This window comes from Cyprinodon tularosa, unplaced genomic scaffold (genome assembly GCF_016077235.1).
Source record: "Cyprinodon tularosa strain WSP-4 unplaced genomic scaffold, ASM1607723v1 ctg201, whole genome shotgun sequence".
Classification (NCBI taxonomy): domain Eukaryota; kingdom Metazoa; phylum Chordata; class Actinopteri; order Cyprinodontiformes; family Cyprinodontidae; genus Cyprinodon; species Cyprinodon tularosa.
The window spans coordinates 143,634-170,390 of record NW_024038739.1 but is presented as its reverse complement, the minus strand read 5'-3'; the positions used below and the strand labels follow the sequence as shown (position 1 = coordinate 170,390).

The following is a 26,757-nucleotide window of genomic DNA, read 5'->3' as shown; positions in this document are numbered from 1 at the left end:
TGTTTCCGACCCGCCGTAAAGAGGTAATACAGGAAGTAATTTACACGGATGATCTTCTTGTTTTGATATCTCAAACTGAAGGATTAAACAGATCCGTTTCCCTTAATTTGGTGTTTAGGGTGACTTTTTTTGAACCGAGGGGGCCAAGGTGACATCACAACATCCATCGAGGCTGTAAAGGTAAAACAATCACTTAGAAAACCCAGAAACTGTGAGCTTATTTTAGCTGGATGCTAACAGCAGAGGAGACGCTAACATGAAATATGACAGCTTGGACTGTTTTTTCCTTTATTAATGAGTTTCTTAAAGTGTCACTGATATGCTAGGTTATTCTATGTGATCCCAGTGTGTTTATATTGTTTCATTGATTTGCAACTGAATTCAAATAATTTCAAATGGTTTTCTCCTCTCAGGTGCTTACAGTCTATGAGTCGCAGCAGGAACCCCCCACCCCGGGGTCAAGGGGCAGTTAGAGCCAAACAGGTAATTCCTCTCATATCTCATTACATTTATTTAAAAATGATGCCTGGTATTAATTCCCTGCAAGCCAATATAACTCCCTCCTCGATAAAAAAAAGTAGCCTCCCAGTGGAAAAATACTGCACTGATAAATATGTTCTTTTTAAATAATAAATGTATTTATGCTTTTTCAGAGTTAAACAGACAAGACAAGAGAGGGGGAATAAAAGAATACAACAAAAAGTAAACAAGTACGACATAATAGAAATATACAAGACAAAACAGTGTCAGCTTACTGGGGACCCAGATTTATCCAATGATTATCTGGATATAGAACTTTGCCATAAGCGTTACTATAAAATTTAAATGTCCTGTACCAGAAGTTCATAAGCTTAGGGCAGGAGCAGAACAGATGACCCAAAGTCGCATCATCGGATCTACATTTGTCACATGTTGGTGAGACACAGCGAAATAGCTTATTAAGTTTGGTTTTATAAAAGTGCAAAAAATGGATAACCTTGAAATATAAATATGTTCTTTTTTTAATCAAAATTGTTTTTATTGATCATTTCATATTATAACAAATGTGCAGTGCTAAATAGTCGCTACACAGACATGAGATGGATACATATCAATCACTCCATGCACAAATGAAATGTATCAAATAAACAGGAAAAAACAAAACTGAACAAAAAATAAGACTTAAAGAAATACAAGAAAGGGAAGAAATGAAATCGAACAGTGTGCAAAATAATCCCCTCCATGTCACTGCCAGGTTACTAGTCATATTTTTAAAAAATCAGTGTTAGACCAAAACCTCAGTGTGTAATAAATGTGCAGCATGGCTCAGCTGTATTCAAGGGCCAAACCTTTAAAGGGTCTGAAATTCTTTTAAAAAGGGCCCCCACATCTTCTGAAAGTTCTTATTTGAATGCTGTAGTGAGTGTCTAATTTTCTCCAGTTTTAGACAGGACATGATATCCTTCAGCCATTGAGTATGGGAGGGAGGGAAAGCATCCTTCCACCTGAGCAGAATCACTCCTACAGCCACAAGGAGGCAAAGGATAAAATGCATCGTTTCACTACAGTTAAATTTTTCTCCCTTCCCATGACCCCGAACTGAGCTGTTAATGGGTTTGGGTCTAATTTGATGTTTAACACCCAAGAGAGTGTATGAAAAACCTCTGTCCAGTATTTCTTAAGGGCTGAGCAGGACCAGTACATGTGAATGAGAGATGCCTCTGCATAATTACATTGATAAAAATGTTCTAACTAAAAATAGATCATAGAAAGCTGTTAAAATGAGGAGGATTTGTCCCCTTGGGGGTCAGTTTATTCCAGATCAGGTCGTTACAGGACAGAGAAAAAATGCTTAGAGCTTGCATAGCTGTGGTCTCAAAAATCACGTCCGCGAGCATCCGGCAAAGTTTGAGCCCCGATGAAGGTCATCACCTGCTTCTTATACCTTGTGAGTCTATGTGTTGCATCAGGCGGATGCTTAGCTGTCCGTATCAGAAACTGACACGACATCCATGTCTTGAACTTCATGCAGCTTGCTTCTATGCTTCAGGGTTACAGATAGCTCTCCTCTATCAGACCGGCAACAAGATGTGCACGAAGACACGAAGGCTGTCCTGATTAGATAACCTCCGTACACACCGTGACATCCACAATGTGAAGGAAGGCCTTCTACTCTGTCTAATCTGGCTAACAAAATAACAATGCACATGATGTATAAATAATAAACCTAACAAAGCTTTCACATCTAGTTTCTAAAAAAAAGTGGATTTGGATTGAACAGTAAAATGTAAGCATCAGTCAAACTGAGCTCGTTAGTAACTAATTACATTTGCCCAGGTACATTTCCTTGAGTAATTAAAAAAAATAATAATAATAGTTTTTGTTGTACTTTTTAACTTTTCTTTGAGTAAAAATATGATAAAGTATCATTACTCTTAATTGAGTAAAATTTCAGGCTACTCTATCCATTGTGAGGAAACTAACTTAATTAAAACTAATTTGTTCTAAAACCAAAAATGCACCTATGAGAGACACTCTTCTACTAAATGTTATTTTCCCTACTTCTCAGTCTGCCATGTCGTTTGGAAGTTGAGTGAAAATACATTAAACAGTTTACTGTAATTTAACCTATTCTATGTATTGAAACTATTGATTTTGTAAATTTTATAACTAAATATTAAATCAGTTGTTATAATCATCATTATCATGAGCAGTCGATAGATCAGTTAGTCAGTAACTGGGGAGTGGAGGCCTAGTGTTTAGGGCATTGCTCTTAGAATCTAGAGGTTCTGAGTTCAAGCCCCACTCCCACAGACTGCCACTCTGGGTCCCTGAGCAAGACCCCTAAACCCCACACTGCTCCCCGGGCGCCGCACAATGGCAGCCTACTGCTCCCCAAGGGGACAGGTTAAATGCAGAGAGTTAATTTCGTAGCTCTGTACTTTTTTATAATGTAATGACTATAAAAAGTTGGAACTGAAAAGTACTTGAGTTGCATTTTTATCTCCGCCAAGGATGTTATGTTATTAGTTGAGTTTGTGTGTGTTTGTCTGTCTGTGTACGGAATAACTTGAAAAGTTATGAACTCATTTTAATTCAATCTTTACCAAAGGTGCACCTTAGTCCGAGGAACAATCCATTAAATGTTGGTGAGGCTCCACATAATAATCCGGATGTATTGAATTTTTTTTCAAACGATTCTTTAACATTATTTGGCAGAACAAGCAGTCACCCCCATATTTTATCCATATTTGAGTAATTTCTTTAAAGGCTACTTTTTGCTTTTACTTGAGTAAAAATATTATGAAGTAGTGCTACTTTTACCTTGCAGAGGCCGGTCAAACACAAGATGCTTGAACTAAATGGTTGTGGAATGTCCAAAAGCTCCTTACCTTACATAAAAACATCCCTACTCCTTTAGCGTTTTCACATTTTGTATCATTATATCTTAAAGATGTAATGTATTTTTTGGGGATTTTATGTAGTAAAATTTAGAGGAGTGATTTCTGGTTAAGTTACAGATAATATACACATGTACAAATATGTACAAATTGGTGGAAGAGCTGCAGGTTGGTGGATGGAGCAGACTTTATTTATTTATTTATTTTTTAGAAGACTACTGAAACAGAACTCTGTGAGCTGTTCAGAATGTGGGATACTTTTCTATAACCCAGTCATGACTATTGCTCTGTTGTGTTTCTTTCTGCTGTGTTTCTTGTTCTCTAACTGCTGTTGTTTGTTCTGTACTGTTTTCAGCAAAAGAAACCTGGGGCATTTATAGGATTATTATCACCCAGAGTTAGTTTTTTAGGTGATGAAAATTTTTTCTTTATTAATATAATTAGCTATCAATAAAGATTTTTTGAATGATTTTATTCACTAGTTCATTGCTTGAGCTTTTGTCATTCAGAGTAACATCAGCACATCTCTTTTTTTGTTGTTCTTTGATGTATACTGCTGAAAAAATTTTGTTGATTACTTTTCCCTTAGTTTCAATAGCAGGACTTTTTAACCTGCTAACTTGCGTAGCTCACAGAAAAACATTATCAGAACTGTTCAGTGGGCAGAGCTTGAGGTTTGTTATGACGTGGTAGAGTGTATCAGATTTCATAATTCAACAGCTCTCCTTGTGTTTGGATTCCAGATGGGGCTTCTGCTTGACCTCACCCCGGACGGCGGGTTGGACGATTTGGGGAATGACGAGGACCTGGAGGCAGAGCTTCTCAGTTTGGTTGGAGGGGGTGGAAAAGGAGGGAGACCCCAGGGGAAAAAAGGAGAAGGAAGATGTAAGTTTGCTTCTCTTGCATTGTGCAGATCTAATGATCTCAGAGAAATATATAAATAATCCAAGGAGCTTTTAGAGAGCCTTGGAATCTGCAAGTATGTCTTCCTTTTAAAGAAGGAGAAACTGAGAAATTTCCATTCAATATTACAAGAAAAATAAACTCTCACAGGGAGCAACCTCATGCTTAGTTCTTAAATCTTTAAATAAAAAAGCAAATTAATGATGAAAATCAGAGGAGAAGGAACATTGTAACCTTCCTTGATATAGTTAACTAACATAATTTGAGCCTAAATACTCAACACTAAACTTCTTTATGTTTTTGTTCTTTTCAGCTCCTGTTCCAATGTCTGAAATTGAGCGAATGGCGGCTCTATGTATGAAAGATCTAGACGACGAAGACATTGGAGATGATGATTTAGATGATGAAGACCTCCTGGTAAAACAAACACGCTCTCCTTCTATTTTAGATATTAAACTTAAGATTTTTAATCATTATTCATCTGTTAAAAATTGAAAATATCTCACGTTTGCCTTTAACTCCTGAGATGTGATAAAGGATTTAAGTTATAGCTGATTAGCTTTGAGTTCTCAGCTTTAATTTCAATGTATTAATGAGCTAAATCTGTCCTTCAGCTAAATTAAGTTCACGCCCACCGCATTTTCCTTATTTTAAAGACTAAATATTTAATCACCAGGCTCATATGGTGAAGATGACTTAGACTTAGAAATACTGGTTTTATAAAGCTTATATAAAGCACAAGGAGTTAAAGCAAGATGCCATTAAAGATAAAAATACAACAGACAATATAAAAAGAGTGTATATAGTACCAAAAAAAGCCTAAAAATAATTGTAATGTCCTTTTAATAATATAATGTAGCTATTTAATCTGGCACTAGGAAATGTAGACAATCGATTAACGGAGACGTTTTCAGGGCTTTCCTGTAGGATTTAAGGACTGAGATGTTTACAAAGGAAGGTATATTTTAAGTGTGCTGAGCCATTTCTAAGCTAATTTATTCATATAGATTAGATCATCATCCTGCTGAAGGATCTACAAACTGCACAGGTTACTGACAAAAGGCTGCAAGTGATGTTGAAATTCCTGTAGAGTTTAGGAAGGAAGCACAAAATGTTTACATTTGCAACAGCTTTTTATTTTTAGGCTGATTTTTTTTTTTTTTTTTTTTAAACAAAATATCCTAATATCATTTCAATGGAGTTACCGTTTTTATTTTTCACGTCATCAATACCAAATTCAATCTAATTGGATGGGAATCTACGTTGCATTTGATGCACCACTACAAGATGAATCGACAGATTCGGCGGTATTCATTCGCGGCAAATCATTGCAGCTTGGTGGCGGTGGCGTTAGCATAGTATTCTGGACGACGAGATGATTGAAAATGAACACAACGGAGATCTTGTCCTATTGGCAGACATCCATTTAAAATGTAGGCAATGGCATGAAAAAAGTGGTTTCTACTTTTACTTTTATACTTTAAGTAAATTTACAAGCCTGTACTTTGTTACTTTTACTTGAGTGAAGAAGTTTAATCAGTACTTCCACTTTTACCAGAGTATTTTTTAACACAAGTATCTGTACTTTTACTCAAGTATGGAAAGTGAGTACTTTTGCCATCTCTGCCTATAAGTCATGCCATATTGGTGGGGCAAGGAAACAGAAAGTGATGGATTACTACCTGCAAGAAACAAACAACCCTGATCAATTAAAAAAGAATTTAAAAAAATGCTTTGATTAAATTTATATCAAAAGGAGGACCAAAAATTGAATAAAAGGTATAGTGAATGATTTTTGCGAATTTCTAAAAAGACCCGCCCTCTCCACTTAAAAAAAATTATTGCGAGCATGCAGGAGCCCATTTCTCCTTATGCATGCTCCATTTAAAAGTTGCTGTTTGCATCGCTCGTACAAGCTTACTTTCCAATTTTTCCACTATGTCAGTCCCACCACCAATAATTGAAAAAAAGGACGAGCATGTGGGACGGCCTTACATAAACATATCACCAGAATGATTGAAAATTAGGAGGACGACGACTTATTTTGATGATCCACCCTGAAAAAGAACACAAAGTTGGGCTTTTGTATATCATATTAATCTGCATGTTTACCTTGCATGCTAACAAATGTGAGACATTTTGTAATCCACATGCTACAATGAGGCAAATCTTATCTCAGTAATTTTTTTTTTTTTTACATCTTCTGTACTGTGTGTATACCCTCTTGGTTTTTTTTTTGTCTTTGTTTTGCACAGGCAGAATTGAATGAAGTGTTGGAGGATGATGAGGGCCATGCTCCTGCTCAAACACCTGTCGCTTCCACTCCTACTGTTCCTAAAGTCCATGTGTCTTCTCCTACTGCACAAAGTGGAGGGTCAGGGCTGGAATCTCGCCTGTTGGAGCGGATTGACATGTACCAGAAAGCTATATCCAATGCCAAGGCTGCAGGCGAGACTAGTAAAGTTCGGAGATATGACCGAGGGTTAAAGGTAAACTGATCAAATAAGAAAGAAATTTCTCGTGTGAACCACTGTAGGTGTCTGTGATCCTCAGACTGACTCTGTATTTATGGTCTTCTCGGATTGTAGACGTTACAGACCATGCTGACATCTGTGAAAAAAGGGAAGCCAATCAACGAAGAAGAGATTCCTCCTCCGGTTGCCATCGGTGCAAAACCAAACGCTCCAGCCGAATCTGAACCTGTTAAGGAGCGAGAAGCGCCTGCGTTGATTCCATCACCTCCTTCCAATCAGAAACCACTGCGGGAATCGGCACCAGAAGCCCCAAACGTTAAACCTGCGCATCTAGCACTTCCCCACAAACCAGCTGCTGCTGTCACCCCAGAAACACCTGCGATCTCCCCCCTTACACCCAGCCAACCTGACACCCAGCACTCCGGTAACTGCGGGTTCCTTTTCTTTAGTGGGCTGAATGAAAACAAAGCTCTAGTCTCTGTTTTAGTTCTCTGACTGTAGACTAACAGGTATTCATGTCTTCTGTCCATCTAGAGCTGAAACAGGCAGTGCTGTCTAGACAGAGGGAATATAAGATGGCTGCTATAGAAGCAAAGCAGAGTGGTGACATCAACCTCGCTAAGCAGCACTACCTGGCTGCTAAGGTACCTCAGCTGCTATCGGGTGGAGCAGAGCTGTTTGCGTCAAACTGATGGTAAACAAAAGGTTCTGTCATTGTAGAAGCTGGACTCGCTGGTGGAAGCTGTTGACAGAGGGGAACCAGTGGAACTCAGCTCATTACCTCCCCCTCCTGGTCAGTATCTACCACTGCAGTTATATAGCTTAATCCCTGCAGCTGTAAATACATTTCTATCAATTTATTTTATAAAAGTAAAAATTATGTTATGAATTCTGCCCCTCTAGGCTCAAAGCAGTGCATGGATCTTTGTTCATACATGGACTAAATAAAAAGCTTCATTCAGACAACGCTGCTGGTTATAATGTTTATTTTCATCACTATTTTCAAATGCTAAAACCAACCTCTGTATTTGGGATTTCTTTTTTGTTTTAGTGTGAAACTTTTGTTGTCCATTTCCGATCAATCTTCTCTCATGTTGTGCAAATATTGAGCATTATTAGGGCAATCACAGGTTTAACTCAACTTAATGCCGTTACATCCAGGTCCCAGTATTTACAGTGCAAATGAATCGGCTAGACCTCAGTAAAAACCAGGAGGGTTAGCTAGATTAGTCCGTTTCTTATTTCCCATCCAATCAGCAATGGCAGAAGCTAAACCAGGAGCACTTAAGCATTTTTTAGTAGATTTTTTTTATACAGCTAACAAGTGTCTATCCCTGCACGGCTGTCTGTTTTTTTTTTGTTTTTTTTTTCACAAAAGATGCAGTGGAACAGCAGAGAGCGTCTGTTCCTCCTCAGTCTTCTTCCAAAGCTGCTGCTCCTGTTGCTCCTGCGGCTCCTGCTGCTCCTGCTGCCCCTGCACCCCAACAGATGACCCAAAACAGTAAAGTTCCCTTTTTTTTTTTTTTTTTTTTTTTTTTTTTTTGATGGTGCTTTTGAAATACTGTGATTACTGTTTTAATTTAGGGAAAATCAAATGAAAGTATGATCTCTGTAAAAAAAGAAACAATAAAAATTAAAAATACATTTATCTACAATTGCTGTCTTGTAATTTCCGACTGAAAGTTTCTTTATAATTGAGTGCCTTTTAAAGTGGATTGTTTAGTTAAAACATAGGATAAAAAACAGAGTATGGAGGACCTCAATGTTACATGACTTCAGACATTAATGATCAGCAATTGATTAGTTCTGAGCAGTCACAGAAATTAACATTTGGTTGGCAAAATATGAAGAAATAAAATTTAACGCATGGTAAATCTAAAGCAAAACATGAAATAATAAAATGCCTATTAGAAGAACAGAGATGAATAACCAGATAATATTAAGTGCTTAAGCTGGGCTGAGATTATGTTGTTTTGTTGGGTTTTTTTTTTAGCTGTTTAAATATCTTAATTATGTTTGATGGAGAGAACATTGTTATTTATTTTATGTTTGTTCTTTTGAAAGACCTTCCTGCCCCCACCAGTGTGGCAGAAGCGCTGAAACAGAGGCTGGAAATCTACAAGCAGGCAGCAGAGGGTGCCAAGAGCAAAGGAGATGATCGGAAGGCTCGCATGCACCAGCGCATTATGAAGGTAACCGCTGCATTGTTTTTTTTAAACCAATCTCTCATGTTTTTTTTCCTCTTTTAAAGATACTTCATCATGCTAACTGAAGCAGAATTAAAGAAACCATAAAACATTCAATTTGTTATTTATGTCATATCTCTGACTGTGCTTTTGTTTGTTTTGCCTCTGTCACTCAGTGGAAACTTGACTGGACAGTCTTTAGCTTTCCCTACAATCTCTAGTGTTGGCTAAATACCCTGGATGGGTGATTCTGTCAAAGTTCACCTAGGTCAGAGTTTTTACTCCAATTAAAGGAGACTGTATGTTATGTAAAGCTGCCCATATTAAACACCCTGCACAAATGTTATGTTGTTTGGAAATGCGTTAAAGTTCTCATAATAATAGTTCAAACTAACAATTGGTCTTATCTAACTTATTTAACCTCAGAGTTTTGCACTTCACTTTTTGCTGCAACAAGCTAAATAAATAATGCTTTTTTTAACACATTCAAGAAAGCTTAAGAAGTTATTTTCTAGTTTTAATTAATATAATAAAATAAGTTCAACGTCATTTTGAGCAGTTTCTTTATTTTCCAGAGTGCATATAAAAAAGGATTGTCTTATAGAATTATCTGCTGGACAAATGTGTATGTGCTAATGCAGTTTTACCTTGCTTAGCTGTTAGACATTACTGCCAGCAAGCAGCCTCACATTCTGTAAGATGTTTTAGAAGATTTGATCCTTTCCTCTAGTTTTGTGTGTCTGATTTTTATTTTATTTTGCAAATAGCAAATATTTTAAGCACTTAACTTGTCTAAAATGTGCCCAGTCTCCTGTTGAAAAAAGTTTAACTGCGGAACATTCAAAAAGATTCCTCCAATGCATATTAGTGCAAATAACTAATTACCATATTTTCTGTATTAAAAGTCGCTCCGGAGTACAAGTCGCACCAGCGATAAAATGCATAATAAAGAAGGAAAAGACATATAAGTCGCATTTTTGGGTGAAATTTATCTGATAAAATTCAACACCAAGAACAGACATGTCATCGTGAAAGGCAATTTAAAATAAAAATAGAATTACGGCAATAACAGGCTGAATAATTGTATGGTATGCTAACATTAAATGACACATAAACAACGAACTGAGAACGGGCCTGGTATTTTAACATATTAAGAGTTATTCAGATAACTATAGCATAAATTAACATGCTAACAAGTTTATCAAACCATCCTTGTCACTCCAAATTACTAAATCCAATGAAATCTTCATCCTTAGTGTCGCTTTTAAAGAACTCGGCTTACTTAAAACTTTCATCCTGCTGCTCGATACAGTTTTCAGCTGCATATTTTTGTACTTGCAGCTTGTAATCTGCAGATTATGATTTTCTTTTCGGTTCATATTTTATAAGCCCTTCCCGGTTGTTTTTTAGAAGTTAACACCAATGTTGAAATTATCAACACAAACCTAGAGGGCCCTCTTGCATTTTAGTGTGAAAACATGTGAAATTATATAGTAATGTGTTAATAATATCACACATAAATCGTTCCAGAGTATAAGTCGCACCCCTGGCCAAACTATGAAAAAGAAAATGCGACTTAAAGTTGGGAAAATATGCTATGAACAAACACCAGGCTCAGATGAAGATGGCAAGCAAATGCACAGTAAAAAAGAAATTAAGAACTATTTAAGGTCAATAAAGCAATTTAATCCTTTTATGTAACTGTAGACGTGTATTAACACTATCCATGGCACCTATTTGTTTAAAAAGACATGTTTCCTGCTTTAAACCAACAGCTGTTGTTGTTTTTTTATGAGTAAAGGATTGCCGTGTTAATCCAGGACTTGGACCTCACTGTTGGATACGGCCTTTCATTACTTTTATGGTTGTGTCTTTGGTTGAAGCTCCTAAAACAGTGACCTGATGGAAAAATTAGTTGACAATTGCTCATATCAGCAGGGTGTGAAATCCTGATTGCATCTGCATGTTGTTAGAGAAGTTTACTTTCTAAGTTGATTTCAGATATGAAGGTGTGCACAAAAATGGGCAAATTGCAGAGTTTGCTGTTTCTCCAAACACATTTCTCATATTTATACTAGTAAAGCTATTTTTAAAATGCTATATTTTTATTATTATATATTAACATTATTTCAGCTGCTGTTTTACATAAATTCTTTGTCATTTATGCTTTTTTTCACCCTTACAACCACTTATTTCCTTCAATTTGGTGTTAATGTCACAATTATGATTATTAAATTGTTCACTTTTTAGTTGGGAGCCTCAATTTACCATCCATGTTTCTTTTTTTTCCCTTGTCACTCTCGCTATTAACAGCAATACCAGGATGCCATCAGAGCTCACAATGCAGGACGACCCGTCAACCTTTCTGATCTGCCTATTCCTCCTGGTAACATTCAGAACTTTTTTTTTTTTCAGGTTTCGCTCCAGTTACATGATTAGACAGGTTAATTTGTGTGTGTTTGTCCTTTATCCAGGCTGCCCACCTCTCCAGGGCTCAGAGGGGAGTCAGCAGAACCTGATAGGTGTCCTAGAAACGGCTATGAAAATAGCAAATCAGGATGCAGACGCAGAGGATGATGATGAGGATGGACAAAAAGAGGCAGCTAAGGTGGGAATAAACGGATTGCTGTGCCAAATGTCCAAATTGTTCTAGAGCGGCCAGGGAATCTTGATTGTCTGTGGATTAGAGGAAGTAAAGGCTTCATTGTGAGCCATTTCAGCTCCTGCAGCTTCAAAGGATTTTTTTTCCTTTAGTATTGTTCTCTGTTTGGCAACTTCCACCCACTGCAGGAGTCTTTGACCACCTATACTAAGGCAGTATTTACAAAAAAATGCTTTTTATATTAGTGCACCATGTGTTCACTTAGCTTAAAGTAACAAAGCTGTCACCCAGACATCTGCTGGTAGAGTTATGAGTGTTTTATGATTTTCTTGTCTGTAGCCTGCAGTGCATCCTTCTGTGCAGAAAGCAAAGTCTCCAGCTCCTCCAGTCCCCGCTGGATCCTCAGCTCCAAAGCTGGGAGCTAAAGGTCTGTTAAAATCTCTGTTTCTACCTTCAGTGTTTGCTGTGCTAAAATAAACACAACCTGGGAACTTTTCTTATCTGTGACATTATGCCTTCCACCTTTAATTTTGTATGTCAACACCCAAGGTAGGTCAATACACATCTTGAGAATTATGTTCTTGCCCGTTTTCTTTTTGCAACAGAGTTAAAACTTAACCAGATGCTTGCAATCATAAAACGGTTTGTCATACTTCCAGGAGTGGCTTTCTTCTTGCCCTTACACTTCTATGAAGACCATAGTTGATATTTGGTCCCAATTATAGATATTTAGTACAGATGTTTCCTTCTTTAGAGTTGCTATGAAAGTGATTGCTGCTTCTTTAGTCAATGTTTTCCTTGCCCAGCCTGCTAGTTCTGCTGGAAAGTTATGTGTTGATTGGTTCTCACAGTTTAGCCACAGTCTTAGTTGATCAGAGCTCTGTGAGATGTTCAAAGCTTTAGGTCTTGCTTTAGAGTGTAACTGTGCTTGTGACTTCTGTAAGAATCTCTTCCTGACCTGCTTGCTATGTTTGTCTCTTAGGATGAAATCTTGAAAGCATTCATAGAACAGCTGGTTTTATACTATTTAACATCTATTTACAAATTAGTTGATTTCTAAAGGTTTCTTTATGGGTGTCAGAATAAGAGGCATGAATGTGAATGAATGTATGCCACACTTTAGTTTTAAGTTATTGCTTCTGTCTGTGATTTTATTTATTTTTATTTTTTTTATACCAGCGATAATACATTTAGTAAGCAGATCCGTTTATGTTTTCAGCCCAGCAGCAGGTGGACTTCCTGTTGCTACGGCGACAGGCCTTTATGCGTGCAGCGCTTCGCTCCAAACAAGGGAAGGTGAGTTATACTGTGTTATGTTTTTTCACCTGTTATGTGTTCCTCTGCCTTAGTTAGCAATGATTCGTTGATGCTTGGGTGTTTTCAGGACATGATTGGAGCAAAGCAGCACCTCAGGAACGCCAAGGGACTGGACTCCATGATCACAGCTGCAAAGTCTGGCCTACCTGTTGATATCACAAAGGTAATGAAGATATTTCCTTAAAAAAAATAGTGTTTTAAGGTGACTTTTGTGCATCAGATGGGAAGCTTTATTGGTAGGTGTTTATACTGCATCAGTCCTACATTATTTCTTATCAGTACATTTCGCCCCAAGGGATTTATTTTAGAATATCTGACTTTTATTGAAATAACCCACTGATTACCCTGACTTAACTTTCCATTGAGTTACCCAGAATGCCGTGGTTCTGTCTCTTACTTTCAGCAGGATGTCTTAAGTGTCAATTCACTGAATTGATTTTCAAATATAATGTGCTGTAAATAAGTTTGTTTTAATTTTAAGTGTTCAAAAGGACGCCTGCAAGCAGGATGCAACCAGGATGCAACCCTGGCAATAATTTTCATTTTAGTGTGAAAAACAGCAATTCCTAAATTTTCCTTTTAGAACAAGCATATCGAGTTTCTAAAGGAAATAGGACCATAGATGTCAAGAAACTTTTGCCCAGACACAAACTTGGATGCAACCCTGTTTAATTAGAGAAAGAGTGACTTTTACTGATTTTGCTGCTGAAACTAAATATGTTAAACTCTAAGAAAATAAAAAAATAAAGCAAGTTGAAATTTATGACGCCCAAAAGTACTTTCAGCTTCACAGTTTTGACATGTGTGGTAAAAGTGTGTTTGAGTGCCTTTTTGGTTTTATTGTGCTCATTACTTTATTGCTTTTGGAGTTTTTTGTTTTGTTTTTTTAATCCATACACATGGTCACAGCTTCTCACCTCTTTCATACAGATTCCAAGTGCTCCAGTGAGTGAGGAGGATTATTCCCTGGGTCGCTCCCGGACCTCTCCTGTCTCCCCTCGCTCCAGTGAAAAGTACCACGCCCTCATGGACCGCTTACGAAATCAACATAAGGTTAAAACCTTTTTTTTTTTCTTTTTTTTCCTAAGAAGTCTCACTTTTATTATTCACGCAGCAATCAATTCATGTGTTTTTTTTTTGGTAAAAAAAATGTTCTCTTCCTTTGCAAATATTTTTTTTGTCATCAGTGATCTTGTTTCTTCTGTGTCTTCTTGGACAGAAATTTTCAGATCTCTGTCAGCAGTTCACTCTCATGGGAAACATACCTGAGGCTTTGAAGTAAGAAACACTTCTCCTGATTATATTCATTCATTTATTGATATACGGGACTTCAAATGTTCTCCTTTCATGTAATTTTGTCCAAGAAAAGTAACTAAGCTTTCACCTTTTCCTAGTATTTGCAAGCTCTCTGGTTCAGTGGATTGACAGGGATTTAACTCTTTCACGTTTTATAACATTACAGAGAGTGTTTGCCGGCTGCCTGGAACATATCATAGGCATTTTCCCATGACACTCGTCTCGTAAGATTAAGCCAAATCCCTCATGGTCCTTCCTTTAAAAAAAAAGAAAAAAAGTTCAGGCTGCAAATCACCGTAACTGGTGTGGTTTTTGTTTTTTCTCCACCCTTTAATAATCCGGCTAGTTGCAATGGAAAAAAAGCAGATGACAGGATCAAAGTTTCAAAGATTTTTTATGACTGTTGACTTGAAAGTTAGGTTTAGGTATGAGGATTAGGGGATAACAGACTGCTGAAGAGAATCTACCAGGGATGCCCCAATCCTATATATAGTTTGAAAATAGGTTTGATATTAACCCAAAAAAACAAATATTGGCATATATCAGCCTACACCTGTGTTTAGGTGTAAAAATTATTGCGCTTTGTCACACAACACTTTGACCGCTAGCTCTGCAGACTTCAGGGTTTTATACAATGAGTGTTTGTGTGGGAGTCTCATTTCTGTTTGCCCTCCCTTTAGGACTGAGAAACTTGTTGAAGAGACCATGAAGTACATAGAGATGCTGAAGAATGCCCATGCCAACGGTCAGCCAGTCCCCAAGTGCCACACCCAGGAGAGAACCTTCAACTCTCCAAAGTAAACCTCTTTTTTTCCTCTTCAGATTTTGCTCAATATTTAGTGTTTGTATGGAAGGACTTAACAGGATTCTTAAATTTGAATCATTTCAGAACTTGTAAGGCAGACTCATATACACAGGTTGTAGTTTGTACCTTAATTTCAGGAACATGGTTTCGTTCTTTATAATACTGTGCAAATGTATCTTTATGTAAACTTGTTTTATTGTGATGAGCCATGAGTGAAGTAGGGACAACATAAACTTCTGAGAGGAGTGACTTGAGTTATTGGAAAATGTGCAAGTCATGTGACAGGCGGCTACGCTCTACCCCTTCTATTCATTCAGCTAGCTAATCTGAATGGTTGAATTCATTTGGAGAGCGAGATCATCTGTGGTAGTAGCACTAGACAACTTCCAGGCATGTGAGTAAAACTAGCAGCAGTTCAGCGGACAGGATGAATGAACGGTAGCCGGCGCGCGGATGACATCATACACACTCCGCTTTGTTTTAAAAAATATATAAATATAAAAAAATATAACCGCGGATGTCTGGGGGACAGTGATTCGCCTACATGTTATGAATGCTGGCGTACCATAAAGAATAAATTATGAGCAGTTTAGTTTGTGCCTTCAATTCATTGCCCATAGGAAGACGTTACTTGGAAATAAAACCGAATATCTTCAGAACAGCTCCAAATGACACAAAACTAATTTGGGTGAGTAGAACATGATGTAATGACATTAAATCAAGGGCCCAATGTAAAAAAAAAAAAAAAAAAAAAAAAAACAGTGTTCCCCTTTAGGATTAGGGAAAAGAAGGCCACTTTGTATTGAGTGGTATGGCTTAGAGATCAGATTAAGTGAAAGATTTGGAAAAATATGTCAGACAACAACATCTAAAAGTTCTATTAGATTAAACTTGATGTTAAATTTTCTCATCATGCAGAAGCATTTTAATTGAGTGAAATATGTTTTAGCCCAGCCAATGGGCTACTTTACCTCACTGGATGAGAGATGAATCAGAGTGACTCAGTGTGTCTCTGTTCCAGTATCATATCAGGCTAAAAGCTGTGTGACTCATTCAACGCGCATGATAAATTGGTTCATATTCTAAATGGTTGTTTGTCGTTTATATAGAATATACTCTGACCTGTCTCCCAATGACCTGGTACTGTACATCAACCGAGGCGTCAACCTTCCAGCTCCGTCAGGTACAGAAAACAAATGCATCCTTGAGCTGATCACCATGTAATCTGGTAAATCTGTGGCCTTTTACACCAAACTCTAACTCTACAGGTGTCTCTCCTAATGATCTGGATGCAAGCGTAAAATTTGAGTTTCCTTTTCCCAGCTCGGTGAGACGCTTTTCTTTTCTCTCTTGGTTGTTTTTACTTAGAGCAAACCGGTGAAACTTTGCTGAATCGTGTGTTTGTGTGTAGGAGGACGCCCAGAGGGACAAAACCGGCACCGTGAAGAACACCAGCAGCCCAGAGTTTAAAGAGCAGTTCAAACTCAACATTAACCGAGCCCACAGAGGATTTAAACGGGTCGTTCAATCCAAAGGCATCAAGTTTGAAATTGTCCACAAGGGGTAAAATTAATACATCATAATTATTTATTTGTAAGACATCTTTTAGAGAGACATGGAGAAATAAAAGGAAAAGAGAAAAAGAATCATTGCTTTCTAGAAATAAATATGACTGAATATAACATAAGACTAGCCATGGATAGGATAATGACATAAAATCAGCTGAAACAAGAAAACAACAACAACTGCTAATGAGACTGACCTACAAAAACATGTTCAGATGCAGTTTGAAAGGCTGTACATTTATAGTTTATTATTGATTAGCTAGTCGGTTCAGAATTTGATTCCTAAATTATGCTTTAAATAGAGCTCAGTTGCCCCAAGAGTGTCTGTCTTGATGATCTAAGTGCTCTTTTGGGTTTATTTACCTGGAGCATCTTGGTTTAATTGTAATGTGCCGAATTATTTAAAGCCTTAAAAGTAAGTAAAAGAATGAAGTCCATATAGAAACAGAGGGAGTGTACATATTTGGACTTCTGTTCCCTGTTGATGTGGATGCAAATCAGCAGGTAAATATCAATCGTTTTTTTATTGTTAATTTTCCCATGTTGATAACTGACTGACTTGTAGAACCTCACTGACTGCTGCAGTTCTAATCTTCCAGCCAAATTCATGCAAAGCATGTCCTTGCAGGCCTCTCTTTCCTCAGAAAAATCTGCAGTATTTGGGGACATAACAAGAACACCAACAACATGTTATTCTTGACCAAAGCATGCTTGGATGCAGTGTGAAATGCAACCACATTTAAAAAGGAACTTAACTTTAAAATTATGAAAAAGCGCTTTCTCTAGGTTCCTATGAGATTTAAATCTATGGCTTCTGTATCTTATACCGTTTACCTTTTTATCATCCCTGTGTGTTCCTGCAGAGGTCTATTTAAGACCGATAAAGTGGTGGGTACTGCTCAGCTGAAGCTAGAGGCTCTGGAAAACCACTGCGAGATCAGAGAGATCATAGAAGTAAGGGTTAATTAAATGTAAGGTTTACACGACCATGCATTTGCTTTAAATCTCTCTGAGAGAGTGTGGGTGTGTATCTTGGTAGGTGATGGATGGTCGTAAAGCTACAGGTGGAAAATTGGAGGTGAGGGTGAAGATCAGAGAGCCTCTCTCTGGGGTGGACCTGCAGCCGACGACAGATAAGTGGTATGTTCTGGAGCTGGTCCCGGCGCTCTCCCCTCCAGAGAAACAAAAGGAGCGGGTGAGTAGTTGATCATTGAACAGTTTGAAAGAAAATGTTAACATTAAGACTGTTTTCATGTATCAAAACCATGATGGAAAGGGTAGTGATGAGGGTGGTTATAAAGGTATATATCTGATGATTTGAAACAAAGAAAATCGGAGACTAAGAAAACAATGCGGTACAATCAATGCACGTAGTAGGGCTGAAGAAATTACTCGGATTAATCGTGATTAAGCGTCAACTAATTAAGTAATCGATTAATCGTTAATTGGAATGTAGTAACTCTAAAACAGGCCTTTAGCTGACAGAGCAACCCACTTAGAGCAGTAATTATATCAAAATTGTAAACATTTTGCATTTAAGATTTGAAAAAAAATCATCTTCAATCATCATCAGAAGTCCTCAAGTGGAAAAGATTTAGTTTTAGCTGGTTTCATTTTGTGAAAAGCCTTATTAAGGAACCTTTGGCTATCTGATTATTAATCTAAAAAATTATCGACAGATTTATCGCTTTGCAAAATAGTTGTTAGTTGCGGCCCTTGCATGTAGGCCGCCGAGGTCTGCTGGTATATATTTGGCACCTACCACAGATAGCAATGGGAGAAGTCATCTACCAGTTAGATTAATGCCTTATTTTTCTTTTTTTTTGTATACTAATTATTTAAATTTAAATAATTATTTTTTTCTTTGCTATTTTAAAATTGACACTTGCAATATGTGGAGCCAAATGACAGGTATAGCGCTCCCCAAGCAGCTGTCCCTGCTTCCATTCACTTATTTATTGTGAGTTCTACTACTGCACCTGGGCCACCACACCTTTAAGAAAATACTCAACTCAACTTTATTTATAAAGCCCTTTAAAACAACAACACCTGCCACAAAGTGCTGTACATATCAGGCAAAGTTAAAATTGTATAAAAACAACATAGACGTTTAGAGGAATAAAACAAATAAAAAAAATAATAAAACAAACCACAAATGCAAAAACAGAGAAAGTCATTTGCTGTGTTAAAAGCCAAAGAATAAAAATAGGTGTTAAGATGAGTTTTAAAATTAGACAGTGAAGAGGATTGTCTAATGAGGAGAAGGAGCTCATTCCACAATTTTGAAAAAGCATTGTCTCCTCTGAGCTTGCATTTGGACCTCGGTACCTCCAGGAGCAGCAGGTCAGCTGACCTTAGGCACCCAGTGGGAACATGGGGGTGGAGAAGCTCAGAGAGGTAGGGAGGAGCCAAGCCATTTAAAGACTTAAACACAAATAAAATAATCTTAAATAAATAATCCAATCTTCGGGGAAAAAATTTATCAGACAGCAAAAACTATTCATTTTATTTATAGAATTTTAAATGACTTAATTCAGTAAATTAAAGCACACTAATTTATAGTGTTAGCAGCATCGTGTTATTTTTTAAATCGTAAAATAAATATTTAGTGTTTAAGGTGGCCTGCTCTTTTGTTTCAACCATACTGCTGTTTAGAATAGAATAGAATGGAATTCAACTTTATTTTCTTTACACTGTCACAAGTACAAAGCAACGAAAGGTAGTTTGCATCTATGTAGAAGTGCTATACAGGATATAAATATTTATTTACATGTGCACAGGGACTATGTATGCATTGACTATAAATGGTGGAGGGTAATCATAAGAGGCTATAAAATAAATGAATAGTTAGTGGTTACTGGTCATTGCTAAAGGAAAAAGGCTTTGAGGAAGTATGTTTGAGGATGGATGGCTCCACTTGTTGATTTGAATGATTCACGTTACTAAAAGTGCTTTGGATCTTTCCCTTCTGTCGGAATCAGGCTCCATCTCCTCGATCTAAACCCAAACACGAATCGAGCGGCAGAAGCAGTCATTCCAGCAACTCTCCTCCACAGTACAAGCTCCACAGCTTCAGCCTCCTCAACTACGACAAGGAGCGGCTGGAGAGGAAGGTTTGTGTGAGCCGAGCCTGTCCGTGACAGCTTTTCACCAGAGGTCCGCTTGCTCATTGATGTCGTCTTTCAGATTGGAGATTACCGGAAAAACCATCGCGATCCCCCAGCTGACCTCATTCATCAACACAAAGATGTCCTGCACAGGCTGCAGTGGCAGAAAGCGCAGCTGGAGCGCGCCTCTCCTGCTCTGCTGACAGGTAGTACAGATTCATCGCTTAGCGGTTTATCCAATAATCAGACCGAACAGACTTAATCAGGCTCTGTCAAAATCATTAAACCTTACTTATATGAGTAATGAGCAGTGAAAGATCTCATATGATTTATTCGTTCTTTGTGTTTGACATTTTTCATAGATTTTCTTTGGAGTAAGCTTTCTCTTGTACTGTGTACATTAGAAGTACATACTGTGACTGTACGTACTTATAATGTAAAAAAAATTATGAAATTCAGGTCTCTCTGTTTATTTAGCCGAGTTGAAGATATGGAGGAAGAAAGCTCAGCTTCTTAAATAAAAATTGTTTTTAGACGGATCAGACTGAGATCCTGATGCTCAGCAGGGTGACTGCTGTGATTTGAACAATGTTATTCTATGAATCTGGGCTGCTTGGTGATTGATTGCTAGTGGTTTTAAGGGAACATTAAATACCACAAGATCCCAAGGAGGTTAAACTGTTGGCTGCTATAACTGTTGTCTGATTGCAAACTGAGGCAAAGGATTCCTGGACTGAACTGAATTTTCTTCAGCGTGGTTCTTAGGCTGTAATATTATGGGAGTTTTCTGGAGGCTATAGCGTAAGATATCACCTAAGGCACACTGCTCTGCAGGTTTAAATGTTTCCCAGCTTCAGCACAGCTTAGTTCCTTTAATGGTTGATTGATGGACTTAGTTGAAAGGCAATCATCTGAAACCGGTGTGATAAACCTGCATGACAGTGTGCTTTAAGGACCAGGGTTGAAACAACACTGTTATGGTATACTGAACAATACATGTGTTCCCTCTTAATTTCCATTTTTTCCTTCCTTTTTGGTATCTTTCTTTTCTCCTTCCCTTCATTATTTCCTTAATTTGCTATATTTCCTTCCTTCCTTCCTTCCTAACCTCCTTCCTAACCTCCTTGCCTCTCTCCTTTTTTCTTAAATTTTTTAAATCTTCCTCATGTTCCCCTTTCTGTCTTTGGTCTCCTCCTCCAGTATTCGGAACAGCTCGTCTTTCTCATAAAATCCTTTAAAACATGACATGTGGACATTTCACTGCCTCTCTCTTTTCTTTGTTTATTAAATATGTCCAGTTTTGCTGTCTCTTAAATGAGTGTGCTGAAATATTTAATAATGCAGTAATTGATAAGCATGTGACCTGTGTTTTTATGGCATGTACAGAGTATGAACACGTGCTGCGGCGATTTGTCCAAGGACTTTCTGATTCTGTAAAGAAATACTCCAGCCAAGGCAACAGGGTGAGTGCAAGGGTCAGAGTTGTGGGGGGAGTTCTCCGATATGTTGTGTTTCCTCTTCTGGTAAACATGCTCATTCTGTTTATTCACCAGGAAGCTGCAAAGGATGCGCTGGGCAGGCTGAAGATGGTAGAGAGCGAGGTAAGGACGGCTGTCAAAGACCTCAGCAGCAGTCTAAGATGTTTTTATGAGCAAAATATGTATTTATATTTCTTTCTAATTTCAAGCTGGAATCTCTAAAAAGAAAACGCACCGGATGAAAGGACGGTGAGGTGGAGACGTGGCTGGAGTACTGTTTTCTCTTTCATTCATGCTTGCCACCAGACGCTACAAAACGCAGCTTAGGTGCGACGATGCTCATGACCGAGACAACTGCATGAGCCGACCTGCTTCCTCTCTTTCCTTACAACCTGTATTACATGTGGGCGGTAAATGTATCTACTGAGGGACAACGGAAGCTAAAGGAAGCCTTTAGAGGGTGGAAGTAGAAGCTGAATTATTTTGCACTTATTAAGATAAAACACTACAGAGATTTGTTTTTACAACAATCATTTGAATGATTTTGGAGATTAATGAAAGGATTTTGTTTTACATTTGACACCAGCTCTTTTGGTGTTCACTAATGACCAAAAATATATCTTTGCCCGTGTGCGTGTTCTGAGGTGTCCTGAACAAGTGGAATGAGGTGGAATTAACCCTTTCTTGTCACATTTTACCTTTGTAATGAGCTTAATCTAATCTGTCTGCACCAGTGTTCCCAGATTACAATAATCTCCTCCTTTTGGAGTCTTCTGGTACTGAGAGGAAAGAAAACGAAACACAAAGCAGGGCTTTCGAATCCCGGTGCTTACATTCTATGAAGGATTACTTTTTCACCAGGAAACAGTCAGGGAGGTGGGAACTGGTTGTTAGGATCCCTCCATCATCACATGTCTATTATTTCGTTACTTGATCTTTCTGGGTCATTTCCTTATTTGGTTCTAGTCCAATTCAAGTCAAGGCTAAAATTATTAATAAATTAAATATTAAAGCTTATGGTTTAAAATAAATTTCCTTTGACTAAAAAGTTTTAAACAAACAGGAGATAAGGAGCATCTTCTACTTGTAATGAACCAGGATTGATGGGGCATTCATTTTGAATAAAACATTAGCTTACTCTTTTTAAAAATGGTATTTTCTCTATAATCAATGAGAAATCTTTATTGGCATTTCAGTGATTAAATCCTTTGACTTCCTCTGGTTATCTTTAACATTGGATGGCCTCTTGTCATCAGCCTAACTCAGCTCTCCATAGATTTTTTGTTTCTTTCCTTTTATCTGATTCATGTGTGGACTTCAGCTTGGTCACTCCAGAATGTCAGAAAAAACTTTAAGATTAAGCATTAGTTTAAATGTATTAATAATTCTTGGCCTAACCATGCATAGAATGTATATTATGTCAGTCCTCCATTCATTTATTTTTTAACAGAACTAGGTTCCCAGGTCTGAATATCTGATATTTTTTTAATCCACAAAGCGTTCAGTCTTAGATTTTTAAATACACCATAAAAGACTAGACTCCTCAGAAATCTATTTGGCTTAACTATTGCTCTATTTGCTGTAACTCTCAGTACAGTTTGAAGGCGTGACTTTTGGAGCAGTGTGGAGAGGGATGCTGGTGTTTGTCGTTTCCAGTTAGCCATACTTACTGCTTCTTAGGTTTCCCCAACATCTTAAATGAATTTCTTTTAATCTACGGATTTTGGTGTACGGTGGATGTCTCCAATTTTTAACCAACAGGATACTAATTTCAAACTCCCGTCAGATTGATTTTTTAAAAATGAAGCTGGCATTAGTCTTCCAAAATGATGTTGGAAATTTGTTGAAGGCAGGAAGTTGGTATTCAATGTACTTTGTCATGAGATAAGTTGTCTGACAGAAGAACAGTCCTGGTAACATAAGGTGCAGAAGGAAATGAGACTCAAAGCAAATGACTTGATCTGTATTTAGACGTCTCCTTTTTCAGTTTGAGTGTAATTATGCTGCCAGTCCGTAATGAATTAATTCAGCAGCTGATCAGAAAATAATGAGCAGCTGCTGTGTCACTGCGCTGCTGCTGATATCTGTCCAGCTGAGATCATAGACTCCTCTGTCCACAGGACAGCTCTCCAATTTGTGCTGGTATGGAGAGGTAATTGCTCATCCACCCCCCCTGTCCAAGCCGTTTTTTTCCCTGAACCATATTTTAAAACCAGAGACATGCGGAGACGCAGCAGATCGCACCAGCTTCCACAGTCAGGAATTATTATTATTAGGAATTATTAGGAAACCCCTTGCAGATGTTTCTGCTCTATGTTTGATGATATGTTGCCTATCAGCAGCAGCACCTAGCCTGCTTCACATAAGAATAAAGTATCCATTTGCTCACATATAGGCTTTTTTTTTTTTTTTTTATTCAGTCATATGGCCATTGAGATAATCATGTGTTCAGAGTATATTGCCATGCATCCTCAGAAAATAATCTTAGTGAAAGCTGGAGTTTGGAGACTGTTGTGAAGCTTTTCCTTCTCCTACTTCACCTACTGACCACTTAAATTATGTATTTCCTGTCCTTTAGGCAGCTATTGATTTCCATTAATTTGAGGTTGTCTTATAAATAACTTTAGAGGCTTTTGGGCCAAATGTGACAGCGTTAATGTTCGTCTCTAATGCATTTATGTAGCGGTGCGGTTTAAATGCCGATTAATCTGCAAAGCTCTGCATTAGGCGAGATTTAATGGCTGTGACTTTGACTTATTTTAATGCAGTCTCTGGGGATTAGCTTTTTTTAAAGGTCTTCTTTAAGGGTTTTCATCTATTTCAGAAACATATGAAGCTCACCAAGGGCTGCTATTATAGGTTTATAGGTTTTAGTCGGCTTCTATTGTAATATTTGCAGGTATTCTTTTATTTTTAAGTATGAAACTGTATTTGAGTATAATGAGAACAAGCTGGAATATTTGGATTTTCTCTAAACAAGGAAGGATTAACACCAATGTTCTGTACATTTTAAAGAAATGTTGCTCAGGAACCTGAAGAAAATCATCATGCTGTTTGTTGCAAACAATTCTTGCTAGGTAGATTTTTTTTAAAGAAATTTAAAGGGCATTTAGATGTCTGACTTGCCCGTTATGTTCTGTTTGGAAATCACAAAGCCATTTATGATTTTCTATTTCATGCATCCGAAGTTTAAACCTCTAGCTTCTGATGTGAGGTGAGGGTAAACAACTTGGAGATGCCCACCCCTTATTACTCTACTAGCTTTCTGCAGTACAAAAGTACAACTAAACATGATACTACCACCACCATGCTTGACCGTTTTAAAAGGTCTGTGTAGCCTACCTAAGCCTTGACCTTATTCAGATATTGATGGGTTTTTTTCCTAGGAAGTAGAGTCCATGCTTACAACCAACTTATTTAAATGAGCTCTGCTATTTCTAAGAGTGAGCTTTCTAAAGCCAGATTAACACCAGACAGCTGTTGATGGCTCCAGAAAGCCATGCAGTTGAGGTCTAACTTGCTGAGGAAGAATTTACCAGATGTTTGTGGGGTTTAACCAGAAAGATCAAATCTACAGTTATTTAAAACATATTTTCCCAATTCTTATTTTGAATCCATTTAAATAATTCCTCATGTTGACAGAACTCCTCAGATACATAATCAAAAGCTGTTCATGCTGGTGATGAGCGAATGCAATCCTCTGACTATGGCTGTACATTTCTAGTGTTATTCAAAGACTAACTGTTTGATCATTGATGAAGTTGCTCCTTGTACTCCGTGCGCTGCATGGATCTCCCGGTGTTTGGAAGTCCAAAGCTAAAGGCTATTAGTCACTAATGTATGCTATTGTTAGCGAATGCTAAATTCTCATTCTGCAGGACCTATATATTAAGGTTTTTATGTTATAAACACACAGAAATGAGCAAATTGTAAGAAAAGTGTAATTTCCCATCTGCCTGAATTCTTGTTGGATGGAGGAGTTTTATATATCACCCTTTTAGCTTTCAGTAGGTCTGAGTCATCATTGAATGACTGTCGATGTGTCCAAATGTTGCAGCCTGAAAACAGCACACAGGAAAGTCTTATTTAAAAATTTATCAAGATACTCTGTAGTATCCTGGATGTCATAGCAGAAAAAAGATGCAAAAGATGCAACAGTATTTTATTGTTCTAGCTAAAGTCCGTCAAACTAAAAAGGCACTTTGGGAATGTTTTTTTTTTCTTGGATAAAGCTACTTTTTTTGGGAAAGCTGAAAGCCACATTATAGCTCTTTTCATAGCTTTGTTGTAGCCTCATGTAGCAAAGCATTTTTTTTTTCTTTATCTGTAGAGTTAACCCTGCGCTATCCTAAACAAACACTCCTCATGTAACCTCCTGGCCTGTAGCTGTCCCTTTATCATGGCAACAAACTCATCGACCTTCATGCTGGTGGGACGGCAGAAGAAAAACCATTTCTGAAATTGCTCCTGCTGGTGACTCACACTCCTCTCCTGTGTTTACACTACACTCCACACACACTCATCCCTGCTCTGCTAATTGGTTAGTCCTTCGCCCTTTTTTTTCAACCTTTGCGTCCAAAAAGGTTTTGTTTTGGTTTTTTTTTTTTTTTATCTGGATCAAATGTATCCTGTAGTTGAAACTCATAGTTTGCATTGTTTTTTTGTTTTTTTTTCCTTTATTCCAAGTCATGAATGGGCAATCTGTATAAATATATTTTTTATTGAGTACAGCACGAGATGCTTCGTTTATATATTTCAGTCTTTGGTTTTCAGTGCTGCTCAAAGGTGGGAATGTTCCTGATTGGTCAGGCTTTATTATGTCATGTATGAGGTTGGTTTCAAAACAAATTAAAATTAAACATATGAAAAAAGATGATTCTGGCGTGCTTCTTTAAAGTTTTTTTAAATATACATATGGGGACATTCACCTGGTCCCCATGTGGTAAAGTTCTGTCCTGTGAGTTGGGGTTAGGGTTAGGTATATGCTGGTAATAGGGTAAGGATCTGGGTTAGGCCATGTAAAATCAATGCAAGTACCGTAAATGAAATGTCCCCATAGAAAACACAGCTGTGTGTGTGTATACATATTTATAATATGGTGGAATCCTGGATCAAAACTCATTACAGATTAAACAACTTGAGGTTGGATGTTCAATTTCCAGAATGATGATCCTGGATTTGAGCTAGACCCATAGAAATGGCTTTGATCTGAGACTATTATTTTATTGGGAAGGCCTAGTCAAAGTCGAGGCCAGAATCTAATTGATCATCTGTGGCAAGACTTTGCCGTTCATTGCCGACCCAATGACTAAGCTTGAAATACTTTGAAGGAGCAGAGGCCTAGCCAGAAAATCCTAATAGGGGTGGCAGGTCAATAACCAATGTACATTAAGAGGTGGCCGAAAAGAACCAGAACCTCAGGGTCAATCTAAACTGTTCCAACAGGAATGAGCACAACATTCATATTTTCTAAATAAAGACAAACTACATTTTCTGCAGCCTTTGCTAACAAATAGACGGATATATTTAAACATCTATAATGTATAAATAAAAAGTATAGTGGACAAAATTCTTTCAGGTTTGAATTCTGGGGCAAACATATTTTACATTATCATTACCTACTTTTATCAATAATCATTCTGCA

At 37.6% G+C, this 26,757-nt stretch overlaps 1 protein-coding gene across 3 annotated transcripts; it reads left to right on the top strand.

The window, feature by feature from the left end:
- Nucleotides 1–4: 4 nt before the first annotated feature.
- On the top strand, nucleotides 5–25,986 carry cc2d1a (coiled-coil and C2 domain containing 1A). Of its 3 annotated transcripts, none has more exons than XM_038284711.1 (28): nucleotides 5–180; nucleotides 414–483; nucleotides 4,124–4,265; nucleotides 4,597–4,700; nucleotides 6,539–6,772; nucleotides 6,872–7,181; nucleotides 7,292–7,401; nucleotides 7,478–7,550; nucleotides 8,136–8,258; nucleotides 8,822–8,949; nucleotides 11,257–11,329; nucleotides 11,418–11,551; nucleotides 11,885–11,972; nucleotides 12,765–12,841; nucleotides 12,930–13,025; nucleotides 13,793–13,915; nucleotides 14,082–14,140; nucleotides 14,839–14,955; nucleotides 16,073–16,146; nucleotides 16,232–16,290; nucleotides 16,375–16,526; nucleotides 17,392–17,482; nucleotides 17,568–17,723; nucleotides 19,510–19,641; nucleotides 19,715–19,841; nucleotides 21,022–21,098; nucleotides 21,189–21,236; nucleotides 21,323–25,986. In XM_038284711.1, exons 2-28 carry the CDS (start codon nucleotides 427–429, stop codon nucleotides 21,353–21,355), a joined length of 2,997 nt encoding a protein of 998 aa, XP_038140639.1. In that variant the 5' UTR covers nucleotides 5–180; nucleotides 414–426; the 3' UTR covers nucleotides 21,356–25,986. The 3 variants fall into 3 exon arrangements, with proteins under 3 accessions (XP_038140639.1, XP_038140638.1, XP_038140640.1); XM_038284710.1 differs by having other exon boundaries at nucleotides 8,133–8,258; XM_038284712.1 differs by lacking the exon at nucleotides 8,136–8,258.
- Nucleotides 25,987–26,757: the final 771 nt, after the last annotated feature.

Excerpts from the sequence above, each read along its gene's own strand:
- cc2d1a (XM_038284710.1), top strand. The coding sequence starts at position 427 with ATGAGTCGCAGCAGGAACCCCCCACCCCGGGGTCAAGGGGCAGTTAGA. Across the intron at positions 4,266-4,596 it reads GAAAAAAGGAGAAGGAAGAT|CTCCTGTTCCAATGTCTGAA; the intron begins GTAAGTTTGCTT and ends TGTTCTTTTCAG. Across the intron at positions 11,552-11,884 it reads GACAAAAAGAGGCAGCTAAG|CCTGCAGTGCATCCTTCTGT; the intron begins GTGGGAATAAAC and ends TCTTGTCTGTAG.